This window comes from Clupea harengus, chromosome 23, assembly GCF_900700415.2.
Source record: "Clupea harengus chromosome 23, Ch_v2.0.2, whole genome shotgun sequence".
NCBI lineage: Eukaryota > Metazoa > Chordata > Actinopteri > Clupeiformes > Clupeidae > Clupea > Clupea harengus.
The window spans coordinates 2,280,579-2,293,826 of record NC_045174.1 but is presented as its reverse complement, the minus strand read 5'-3'; the positions used below and the strand labels follow the sequence as shown (position 1 = coordinate 2,293,826).

At 44.3% G+C, this 13,248-nt stretch overlaps 1 protein-coding gene across 4 annotated transcripts in view; it reads right to left on the bottom strand.

The window, feature by feature from the left end:
- Window positions 1–665: 665 nt before the first annotated feature.
- prkg1b (protein kinase cGMP-dependent 1b) overlaps window positions 666–13,248 on the bottom strand; it is a 131,511-nt gene continuing 118,928 nt past the window's right edge. For all 4 annotated transcript variants that reach the window (XM_031561501.2, XM_012820035.3, XM_031561503.1 and 1 more), the window contains exons 10-18: window positions 5,491–5,587; window positions 3,765–3,904; window positions 3,350–3,439; window positions 2,860–3,001; window positions 2,345–2,508; window positions 1,647–1,769; window positions 1,491–1,553; window positions 1,323–1,389; window positions 666–1,191 (exon numbers count right to left, since the gene is read on the bottom strand). In XM_031561501.2, the coding sequence (XP_031417361.1) occupies window positions 1,093–1,191; window positions 1,323–1,389; window positions 1,491–1,553; window positions 1,647–1,769; window positions 2,345–2,508; window positions 2,860–3,001; window positions 3,350–3,439; window positions 3,765–3,904; window positions 5,491–5,587 (985 nt within the window). In that variant the 3' untranslated portion in view covers window positions 666–1,092. The remainder of the gene's footprint in view (window positions 1,192–1,322; window positions 1,390–1,490; window positions 1,554–1,646; window positions 1,770–2,344; window positions 2,509–2,859; window positions 3,002–3,349; window positions 3,440–3,764; window positions 3,905–5,490; window positions 5,588–13,248) is intronic.

Genomic DNA, 13,248 nt, shown 5'->3' with positions numbered 1-13,248 from the left:
TTTTTTGCGGTTGACTGAGGATGATTTGGATATGAAATGGGCAAAATATGGAAACTCGATGGATGGATTTGAGCCATAAAAACCTAAATAAAAAAGGACTGTTAGCTCTCTTGCTGATTAAATCTGAAATGTGTTCTATGTCTTATAGTGTAGTGTTAGGGCTGGTGCAGTTAAGTCTGTTTTGAAGTATTTTGCCATGATGGTCTGCTGTTAAACTATTGAAAATCTTTGGGATCACCAGTCCTCTGATCAATGTCTGCCCCCTGGTGGTGAGTATAGGTAGGCCTCCTATAATACCCAACCAAGAATGCTCCTTATTTTGGACATTACATCATTCAAGTCTTTTATTTTATGCTGTTTATTCCTCACCACTGTATTGGCACAGGTCATTTCCAATCAGAAGTATTTATTGATTCACTTATACCATTTTATTTGACACAAGTCAAGTGAGTGGTTATTGTAAGAGATTATATAGTTTTGTAAATATTTTTTTCTTCCTTTGTGACGGTGAGGTCTTGCATTAAAAACAATCCAATATATACATATAACCTTATTACCTATCGTCATGTTACGTCCACTGGCTTTAAGCATGGAGAACTTATTACTACACTTTGGGGCCAGTCAGACTGCAAATGTTCACAGAGCATTGCTGGCACAACTCAAGATGAAGGTGATGTAGTGGGATGGGTCCGTGGAGGCTCAAAGGGCATCCCAATGCCGTAAGGGGATCAAGAGAGAAAGAGGGAAGAAGAGAGAGAGAACGAGAGCAAGAGAGAGAGAGAGAGAGAGAGAGAGAGAGCGTGTAGGCATGGACCAAGGCACCTGGGTGACCCAGGAGGCAAGTGAAGGTCTGATTCCTCCCTCAACCTCCTCACTGCATCTCCATGTCCTCATCTTGTCACGCCGTTCAATTCTTCACAGCTACAGTACGTCCTTGCACACAGACCAGCCAGCCCTTCCCCATCACAACTCAATCACTAAGGTTTAAAACTCTTCTCTGGGGGTGGGACTGGGGTGGAGGGGACGGGGGACGGGACGGGGGTGTTGCGGCAGGGTGTGAGGGTGCTCAGTGTCTGGAGAGGCAGGCATGGTTTAAAAGTCTGTGTCCCACCCTGAGTTATCGTCCGGAGGTGGATCATCGCTGTCCTCTGGGAAACTGTCAAAGTTGCTTGTGTCGGTGGGAGATGAAACCTGAAGTAGAAAAGCAAACAGTTCGATTTCGTTGATCATTCTTCGATCATCATGTTGGCTAAAATATTAACATTTCTTTACATGTTGAACAATTCAGGATGTAACTAAGGAAGTCTGCTTCTTGCACTCACCTCAGGGATGATTGGCGGAATTAGGGTCATTTTTCTTAAGCCTTCCCAGTTAAACCCCTCGAACCACCTGAGATTTAGAGGCAAACAATACACATTAATTTCAAACCATTGGAAAACAGTCAATCATTTTCAAATGTTTACTTGAAACATGAGCTGAGGATGTCTTACTTGTGCTTTTGGATGTCCTTGACACCATTTTTCAAATTTCCTAGCCTCTCCGATGGATTGTCCCTGTGATGGATTGCACATACTGGTAAATACATGTGTTTCAGAGAGACCACACAGACTTATTTGTGCCATTTTTTCTCAGGATACCATACACACCTGCATAGTTTCTTGATTAAGTTGCCAGCATTCTTGGTGATCTTCTTTGGAAATTCTATCATGTCAATACCTCTCAGAATGATATTGTATGTCTTCATTGGATCAGGACCAGAAAAAGGTGGACTACAAGAAGAACACGAGGCATGTTAGCATCTATGTATTATGTTTGAGCATTTGTGTGTGTAAGTGTGTGTGTAAGTGTGTGTGTGGAGCTTTACTGTGTGTAAACTGTGTGTAAGCATCAACTAACCATATCCAACTCCATTACAGGGAAACTTTCTTTTCAACCTGGGCCATATTGTTAGATATTTTTTATATTTCCAAACTTTAACAAAGGTTACTGGAGAAAATTCCTGGTTCTACAGTTTCTGTAGCTTAAGTTTCAGTTTCTTTAGACAATGACTTTAGAAACTCATTTTTTAAAGTTTCTTTACAGTTATTAAGGTAAACAGACACGGGTCTATCTTGGGCTTTGATACAAGTGCTTGCCCCATGGGATTACATTGTATAGCCGTTTTGCGGTTGCCAGTTATAGCTTTCTAACTCAATACTGGAGCGCCATCAATTCATATCGTTTTTGCCCCCTAGTAAAAATTTGGACCCAAAAAGATGGGAAAATAGGGCCCAGGTTAGAAAATCCCAAAGTTTTCCTTTAATATCTATTAGCACAGTATGCTAATGCTAACGGTCGTTTTTACCTTCCCGTCAGAAGCTCATACATGAGGATGCCCAGGGACCAGTAGTCTGCGGAGATGTCGTGTCCTTTGTTTAGGATGATCTCTGGCGCTACATACTCTGGAGTGCCACAGAAAGTCCACGTCTTCTTCCCAAATCCAATCTTTTTGGCAAAACCAAAATCTACCTGCAATTACAAACAAGAGTGCCCCTTGGTAGAAATCCACAACTGCCAGTTTCATACACAGCTCAACTCCAAGTAAAACTGGAGAGCTAACAGTCAGATCAACTGCTTTACAGGAGTGATTATCTTACAGATTCCACAGACCTGCTCTCCATGTCAGGGTCTTACTGTGTCATTTATTTGGTTCTACTTCAGCAGCAGCTCTGCCTATTTGTCTTTGCCTTTACTGTCAATACAGTTTGCATATATTGATTTACCATGCGCTTTTATCATAAAAAAGGCAACCCTGGCACATCAGGTACAGTACACAGGATTCAAGTATGTGTTTTGAAAAACGGGCCACTCTCCACTCACCAGTTTGGCATAGCCTCTGTGATCCAGGATGAGATTCTCTGGCTTGAGATCCCGGTAAATGATTCCTTTGGAATGCAGGTAAGCGAAGGCTTCCACTACACAGCCTGTGTAAAACCTTGTTGTGGCGTCCTCAAATGAACCCCTGCCATACGTGAGACAGAGAGAGAGATTTCAAAGAAGAGAAACATTAAATCAAAGTTTGTCTCTCGACACAGCTCGGTATTTCATATTTGTTTGTGCCAGGATTAAGATTTGCTTTCCAGTTATCTGTAAGACGTTTAATATTAACCTAGCAAGGCCAGTCTACCCAAATGGAAAGTGAGCCTTTTTTGGAATAAGTGTGGCGTTCAGAAGCCAGCTTGGAACATCCAAAACCTGACTTACTAGCTTACATAGCCAAGAATCCCTCAATTCACTTGTGAAGCAGTGTAGAAACATCTGTTAGACACTGACACTAGAGTTTATGGCAAATTTCTGAAATGTTCCTTACCTGTCCCTCAGTATGGTCCATAACTCTCCTCCCAAACAAGCCTCCATAAGCATGTACAGGTACTTGCTGTCTTTAAACGTCCTGTACAATCTGAGACACAAGGGACGACAGAGGAAGACATTCTATGGTTAACTGCTGAATCATAAATCCTGAATGTGATCGTATAACATTTTAACCACCCTTAAAAGTGGTCTATGAGTTTTGTTAGCAGATTCATGCTGGATTAGCAGATTCATGCTACTGTTGGATGAAGTTGTAATGGAAATCCGTTGAAAACTAATTAAGTCATCAGTTTAATTAAACAAATTTTGTAGCAAAGCTTTGCTGATGCATGCCTTTCAGCTGCTTCATTACTGAGGTACAGCGACCTCAGCACCTCACACCATATTTGACAGCATTAGACATCTTCCTCTACCTCACGATGGAGTCTGAGTGGGCCTCCTGCATGATCTGCTTCTCAGAGCGGATGTGCTCCTGTTGCCGTGTGTCCACAATGTGCCTTTTCTTCAGGATCTTCATGGCAAAGGTTTTGGTCTCCTCACTTTTGAGCTGAACCTGGGAGAAACAGAGAGTGACAGTGTGAGAAACAGTGAGACCTAGAGCTCTTTTATGTTTCCAGGAGAACTAGACCTCTTTGATGTAATCATCCAGACATGGTTCAGGTAATTGTACACAGAAGTAAAGTCAAAGTCAAAGTGTTTATTGTCGCATGCACCAAATTGCTTCAGCGCAGCGAAATTCTTAAGACTATGCAGGCAACATCTACGCAGTAGACGGCATACAGATAACAAAATAACATATACCAAAAATAACATATAACACTATATCATATAACATTAACAAGTAACAACAATTTAAAATACAAGAAGGGCTAGCAGCAGTTTACAGGGTGAAGAAGTGAGGAATATTAAATTAAATAAAAAATATGTGCATATACGTATATGTAGTAAGTGTAGTTGTATGAGTGGGGAGGCAGAAAGTACATGGTGATGGCGACTGTTCAGTGGACGCACTTGGAGTTTTTTTCAAAGCCAGATATTGTTTTACTGCCTTAGTTCTTCCGAGATCATTCCAGTTGAATGTTTATAAACATAAATGTCAATGTAATTAAGTTTGACAGAATTATGTTAATTTGTGGAAGAGCAATAAGAAAGAAAGGAAGAAAAACAACTTACTTGTGCAGCTAAGACATTCTAAATTTAGAAAATGAGTCATAGTCTCGGGCTCTAGAAATAGTTCAGACAGGGCAAGGACATTCTTGACATTGTGTATCTTCTGGAGCCTTTACATGTCAGGGGTCATTCGATCTCTGAACTATCTAGTAAGGGAGTATGCCGCAGTGAACTTGACGCTATGCGACACAGGGCTACTTGTTTTCAGAGAGGCACCCCGATGACTAAAATAGGCTCGAGCAGGGGATTCCGCTTTAGGTGAACTCCACTGGGCTTTTCCTTTGCGCCACATTCATGGGGACCTGCAAAATCCGCATTGCGGCACTACTTACCCCCCCCCAGGAAAAGAGATCCCTCACGCGTGTTGAATCATCACTTTTATTGCCGATATTTTTTCTGTTCTACGTAAATTAAATAACACTACATTGAGCACCTGTAGCCCCCAATGTAATTCCTAATTTCATTAGACGTCCTGATCTATTACTGAAGGATCGCCGGGCCCGCTCCCCTTTAAGGGGGATCCTGTTACCTTCTCTGCAGAGCCAGTGGAAAGTTACCCTGAATAGAGAGTCCTGACATTCTCCTGTCTCCATTCATTTCACCCCAAGTGGAGAAACACAATCCAGTCCAGGTCATTACAGATGGAAACACATTAGGCATAATTACAGTATTTGGGCAGGCGTCTGTTTAGGTATTAATTGACGTACGTTTCCATCAGTGAGAACCTCTAGTGCTATTATATTTATGCCCCTCTTTCAAAGTCCATTCAGATGAAGAACTAAACGTCTGTGCACTAGGGTTATACATTTGGGGGTTTAGATCTGTAAACCCTTACCTTTCAATTGCTAGGGGATATTGGACAGGACAAATGTTCACAAAATGAAATACTCTTTTTGTGCAGAACATCGAAGCAGGCCATGAAAATGCATGAAGACAAAAAGGAGGAAAAAAAGAAATAAAATCTCCTACCAGCTCCACTCGCCCGAAGCCTCCGACCCCCAGGGTGTCGACGATGTTGAAGTCCGCCAGCTTCAGGTTGGAGTAGAAGGCATTCTCCGCTTCGTATCTGCATTTTTTGACATGGAAGAAAGGGAACTTCTTAGAAGTCTGTATGGAGTAGGTGATGGGGAATGGCAGTAGAGGGAATGGAATGGGCAGGCTACTCAGCCTCTCCCTCTCCTTGCGCTCCTTGACGGGCACAGGAAGCAAGTCGCGCATGGTATCGCTGTGGCCCAGGCCCCACCAGAACAAGTTCAACAGCAAGATCAAGTGTACCCCTCTCGAGAATGCCAGCAAGACTACCGTAACCAAAATTCGGCAGTAGGCGCTGTGTGGGACACGGAGGTCCAGTGTGATTACGAGAACGTTCGGCAAAGTGTCAGCAGTAGTACTCTTTCAAAGGTCGAGCTAAGGGGCCATTTCCATTTTACATGTTGGAGTTTGGCGAACTGGAAGGTCCGAGTCCGGAGAAACAAAGAGTCGTCCAGATCGCTCGAGTCTCTCTGCATGAAGGTCAGCCCTTGGAGCTCACTCTCTCAAGTCCACCACAGGACGACAACTTCTGGACTCAAAGTCTTTTTGGGCTGCACCAACACCTTTCAGGTGCTCGTCTCCAAAATACGACTAAACCGTGCAAACAAAACAGACAGGTCTATAGAATAAGATGCAAAACCATTGCCTTGTAAGAGGGACACTTAGCTAACTCAACTCCCAAACATAAAACCCCCAGTGAATGACCAGGCACCTTACTATGGGAGGTCTGTACGGTCAATCCACATGCTGCAGAGTGGCGGGACCGTCCAGGTCCCCTATCACTTAAAGCAAGGCTCTCCGAGCCAAGAGTCCAAGCGTGTCTCCCTCTCTCTGTTGCCAGTAATAGTGTCTGGATGATCCCCCTGGTATTTTGACCACGTGGCTGCACAACGGCGCGAGGCTCTCCCCTTGGGCGTCAAGCTTCGCTCACATGACCACCTGCCAGACAGACGCATCAATCATCAACGCTTTCAGAGGCCATTAAAGATTACCCCTCGGAACGAGACATCCAACTGTGCGCTGTTAAAGTTTGTGGGTATCTTTTGGCCCTTCTCATTCCTATTTAACACACTGATAAATAACCAGATGTTATCTACAGTGCCCGGGCAAACATGGCGCAGCAAAATATGGATGGAAGTGGGATGGAATGGATGTGATGGAAGTCAAAGGCTGAAGGGACACTGGGGTGAGTTTTGGGCTAGATTCAAGGACGTAAAGAAAAGTGTTGTCTGAGCACAGCTTCTACGAGTAATGCCCCATATGTCCTTGACAAAAAGTCAACCCTAAGTTTAGCCGCCCTTGGTGTCACTTGTAATGTCAACAAAATTGCCAACAAAAGGTGCCAATAGTTTGATTCAGAATATTCGTTGTACACTGCACACACAAAACCAAACAATGTGATACGCACAGCTGAGAATAAGATGAACTGAGACAATGTTTCTCAGTGATGCTCAAGATGTTGCCCAATTTGGCACTATTGCACAGCCCGTTCTCATCATGGACTAAGGACATTTTCACCCTCTGGGGAATGTGCCTCACTTTGTTTATGTCATATATAAGCAGGCTTGTTTAGCTCATGCTAGCACTCCTCAGAATAGCTTCTCCTTCTAGCCGACAATCTCTCGATATGTAAGGGACACTTCTGCATGATGTCATGCCACTCATACCCATGCACACGAGGATATCCCAAAGATATATACACGTTATACATCTCTCAAGCATGAAGTACATTCCAGTGGCAAAACAATCTCTTGTGGGATCAAGTGCTATGTGTTTATGACCTTCACCTGGCCAATATTAAGGCTGTAAATTATCGCCACTACATCAACATGAACAGAACACACGTTTAAGATGGGAGTGAGTACATGCTGGGACATAAGGTTAATGCACACTAGTGAGTCAAGTAAGACCTCTTATAGGAGAGGAATGAGCTATGAGCTGATGGAGAGGGTGAGGTGACTTACACATTCTCACACAAAGACACGTACTTTCTCTGTCACATACCCCTCTCCCCTCTCTCTCACATACACACACACACACACACAAATATACACACACACAGACACTTTGTCTCTCTCTCTCTCTCTCTCTCTCTCTCTCACTCTCTCACACACACACACACACACACACACACACACACTTTCTCTCTCACACACACACACACACACACACACACTTTCTCTCACACACACACACAAATATACACACACACAGACACTTTGTCTCTCTCTCTCTCTCTCTCTCACACACACACACACACACACACACACACACACACACACACACTTTCTCTCTCTCTCACACACACACACACACACACACACACACACACACACACACAGACACTTTCTCTCTCACACACACACACATACACACACACAGCATATTGCATGTCCATAGTTAGTATGAGCCCTTAAAGGTAACCCCTTAGACTGAGCCGTAGTGTTGAGCACAGGCTGAGGTGAATGCGCTTGCTGAAGGTTGTACACCCTCCTGAAATGGAACTGAACAGCTAAGTCCTGCTGATGGGTCTCAGCCCTTCACCTGGGCTCTGCTGAGTCCTGCTGCCAAGTCTGTTTGCCTGCCAGTAGCTGTACATTTGAATGATATCATCATATATGTGTAATATGATCGTCATAATTTTATATTTCACAGTACAGGCGTAACTAATTAAAGCAGTAGTAGGGAGCTTCTGTCTAAAACTAGCATGCTAACTACATAAAGGGCATTAAGAACCTTGCGCTACCGATAGCCCAGTTCTGTAACATAGTAACTGGTGTCTTCTGGCAACAGAGATGGCAGCGTTATGCTGTGAAAGCTGTTCTTACATTTCTGCGGGGTGTTCCCTCCTGGAGCACAGAAGCACACAGTGCATATCCTTCAAGGCTAATGGGAAGGAAAGGTGTGTTTATCTGTGTTTATCTGTCCTGCATCTGACCATATACCAATATCATCTAAATGAATTGGAAGATACAAAAACTAGCTGCCTATAAAACCATAACTGAAAAAGTGGAAAATTGTTGCATAGTGTTGCTTTAAAGTTTACATTTAACCAATTTGTTTTGCATGTGTACAAAGTCATGCTGTGAAAAATGTTCTTACATTTTCTTAGCTGTTCTTACATCCCGGAACATGTGAAACATCCTCTATCTTTTCCCTCATGCTTGAACTAGATAGCTCGTATGGCCTGGGGCTATGGATTTTAGGGCTGGTTTTCTCTCCTGTTATTTGAAAATGTCCTGGCAATCACACAGGTGAAATGAAACACATGAGCTGCGCCAAAGGGTAGCTGCCGTTGCCCCCGAGGTTGATGGGCAAGAGAGTAGTGTCTGTGTGTGTGTGTGTGTGTGTGTGTGTGTGTGTGTGTGTGTGTGTGTGAGAGAGAGAGAGAGGAGAGTGGCAAGCCTCACGTCTCCATCTCAGAAACCTCCAAGCAACAGCTGGGAAATCCTGACTCTGTTAATCCCCTGGAGAAGATTCAGCCAGACCACAGAGGTGACTCAGAGAAAACACACACACACACACACACACACACACACACTCACTCACTCACACATGCAAATAAACAACCGCAGACAAATATACACACATAAACAAATACACTCGCTAATCGTGCTGCCATGCCAACTACAAACCTTGACTGGGAACCGTTTCACACTTCATCACATTCACACCACATTCACACACGAACATACACATACACACACAAACACACCCACACACATATACACTTTGCCAGCACACATACTGTAAAACACACACACACACACACACACACACACACACACACACACACACACACACATAAACATATACACTCTGCCACACACACTGTTTACATATACTCCAAATGTATCACAAATCCTTACTGGAAATCCCTTCCTATACACTAACATATGATATCACCCCCAGCTCACATAGTTGGTTTGAATCCCTCTGTTGACACAAAACATCCATCCCCACAGGTACACATAAATTCACACAACCCTACACACACACACACACACAAAGACACACACACACACACACACACACACACACACACACACACACACACACACACACACACACACACACACACACACACACGCATGCTTGTCATTGTGCTATACAGTTAAACCCACCACATGTCCTCACTAGATTCCTCCCAGGCGAAGCGTGTGTCTGTGAAGCGTGTGTCAGTGAAGCGTGTGTCTTTGCATGTTGTTCAGTGGAATCAAACACGTGGGGAACACCTCAAGGGGTTGAGGGGAGGATTCAGCGTAAGTTGCCCTGTTCCAGGCCCCTGCCCTGAGGCTGTGTGGATAGTCTTGACCTGTCTTCTTGTGAATGAAAGGAGTGCGCCACTGCCAGGTCAAAAGGTTTATCGAGCTTAAACAAAAGGGCTCTTCTGCACTGAGGTGGAAGAGTGGTTAAGGTTGTGCTAATCATTCTCCTGTGACATATTAAAGATGGAGAGAACACACGTGTGTGTGTGTGTGTGTGTGTGTGTGTACACGTGTGTGTGAGCGCGTGTCTGTCTGCTTGTTTAAATTCTTATGCGCTTGTAGACACGTACTGAATCCACACCTAGTGTGCCACATCAATGGCATAAACAAAAATAAACGGAGACTTGAAAGTTGGTCCTTCCCATAAACACAGACGGTAGTTCACTCGAAATCCGCTGGGCAGCGTCCCAGGGTTTAAACAGCCAAAGACAACATACCGTAACTTCTGACAGATTCATCGGACTTGTGTTCTCCTGTCTGCAAGCTTTGCTTTTAGGTTGTCATGACAACCGACCCTGCCCCTCCACCACCACACTACCACCCTGCCATGCTGTTAGAGATGTCACCTGACACGCGTCCGATTCTCTACCTCTACCCCAGCCTCATCCCCACCCCCTCTCCTCCCCTATCTCTTGCTTTAGCCCATAACAGGGCAGACAGAGAGGGGGGAGGACACAGAGGCAGGAATGTCACATGGCATAATTTATGAGCTGTCGATAGGTAATATATAGAGTTAGGACTTTTGTGTGTGGTATGGAAAAGGTGTCTGAGTGTGTGTAAGTTATCTGTGTGTGTGTGTGTGTGTGTGTGTGTAAGTTATCTCTGTGTGTGTGTGTGTGTGTGTGTGTGTGTGTGTGTAAGTTATGTGTGTGTGTGTGTGTGTGTGTGTGTGTGTGTGTGTGTGTGTGTGTGTGTGTGTGTGTGTGTGTGTGTGTGAAGTATGATGCAAGGGGCTGGGGGCCCGAGCCTCCTTTTGATGCTCCTTTTGCTCCTTTTGATGCATCCTCCTTTTGATGGTCATTTTCCACTATGAAGCCTGTGGGGGTGTGCGCTGTACTGCAAACCAATATGAAGCCCTCCACTGCCACTGCTTGGGCAGCCAGTAAACTAACAGGAAGATACTGTGACCCTAATCAACACACATTCAGTTCAAAGCTAATGATTGATCTGAGGAAGAGGGCATGGCTGTAGTCCATGGCCACCACATTTTTCATGCGGTTCTTTTTCAAACGCACTTTACTTTACTTGACTTACTTCACTGAGACTTGTGGTTAAAAACTCAACATCATTTGTTCAGGCAGTTATCAGGAGTCAGGGGGCATCCTATCAAGTCACCAGTGTCACTAACTGTGAGCTATACTGTGTGATATATATAATAAATAATACACATTTATAATGAATCATAATGGACAGCACGTTTGAGTAGCAGAAATTGATGCATGCTGAGGTGGCGATGAATGTTCCATGAAAGCTGAATCCTGAATAGGAACTGTGTGGAATGTTGAAAAACATTTTCCATGGAATTTCCTTGACAGGTTCATTCCACTTGAACCCTTGATTTTCCCCTCTGCAGGCCACTTACCTCACATCTAACGTGTTAGTTTAGCTTCTCCTACCTCTCGTGCCACCGGCTGCCCTCAAAACTACCCCACTGGCCTCAATCTGCCCCGAAACCAGGGAGGGGGTGAAAAACACCTCGACCCCTGAGACAATGGCCGCATTCCTCCCAGCCTCCACCGGCCCACTTCTCCAATAGCACCAGCACGGCAGCCGTCCGCAGCTGTGCAAATAAACCACCCAGACGTCCCGCGATTCAGCCCTGGCACCGGCCGCTCTCCTTCGGGGTCACTGAGCCGCTATGGCCCCCGAGGGCTGGGGCTTTGACCTGCCGTTCCTCCAGGGGCCCGGAGGTGCGTGAGTGTCCGCGCCGCCAGGTGTCTGTCCACAATGCCTGGGCAGCCCGTGCACCTGACTCAGGGGTGGGGGTGGGGGTCATCCCTTGACCTGAAAAGAGTAGGGCTTTTGGGGTTTGGGAGGGTCAGTGTTCGTTGGCTTAGTGCTTGTCACATTACGTTTGGGTTCAGAGTCATCAGTTGAACCTCTGTAATGCAGACATATGTAGTCGCTCATCAGTCGGAAACAATTATCTTTCAGATCTGTAATGATTCTACAGCAGGTAGTACGTTTAGAGATCTACACTACGGCTGTGAATTTCACTGTGACTTTCACTGAGCTCAAATAATAATATTTTCATCTGGAAGACAACGCTGAACAGCCCTTCAAGTGTTTGTTTCAAATCAGAATGTTGTAATCAACATTATTAGATAAAACCAAGCCTCCGAAGAAAAATCATATTCATTCCAAATTAAAACTGTGATCACTTTTTACTGAATTGGACTAAAGACACCTCCATGTTAGGGCACCGTTCAGTGCATGACTCTTGGAGGTCCTCTAAATATTGAATAGACACTGACCGGCCACCTATCTCAATCCTGTGCCATCCTCCATACTTTTGGGCCATGCTTCAAATAACAGATCTGTGTGATCTATGTGTCTCCTCTCCAGAAGGTTCTGGAAGGGTCACTGGAGGTCATTGTTACCTGGGTCAGATAAGGCACTGCTAAAGCTACCTAGCACACAGACACATTTAACCATAAACAAACAAAATAACAAAAAAAGCAAAATAAACAGAAAAAAAACTAAAATAAACAAACTGGAGCTCAAGTGGAATATATACGACCACTACTTCAGTTTTGAACTTTTCATGATTGTGAAAAGTGATAAGTGTGGAGAAACAGTATGCGATACAATGCATGTAGTATGTGTAGTATTGTGTAAGGCATTGCCGACCAACAAACAGTGTGCGATGCAATGCATAATAGTATGTGTAGTATTTTGTAAGGCATTGCCGACCAACAAACAGTGTGCGATGCAATGCATAATAGTATGTGTAGTATTGTGTAAGGCATTGCTGACCAACAAGAAATAGCTGGTCACATGAATGCAATAAACGAACGCTCACATGACTCTGAGCCACAAGTACACACACTTTATGCTATGCACTGCACACTGCAACAAACACTTGAACAATGCAGCCACATGGACACTCCACACTCTAGCCTTGAGGATGGCCTTCTGCTCAGTTTGGCAGAAAATTACACTAACACTCTTATGGGCTCTGTTGGGTGGGATGGGTTATAGGAATGTTCCAAAATGTTCGGTTGATTTGAATGGGCCACCCCAACGTTCGGAGGTATGATATTTCTTTATATTGGCCGCTGTGAAAAATGAATGACCGCTGTCATTGGCAATGGGTTTTGTGCTTGTAATTCACATCTTTCATATAATTTCGGTCATTTAACGTAACGGAAAGTCATTGTAACTTGAAGGCTATTTGTGTGAAGAACTATTTTTACTTAGCGGAAAT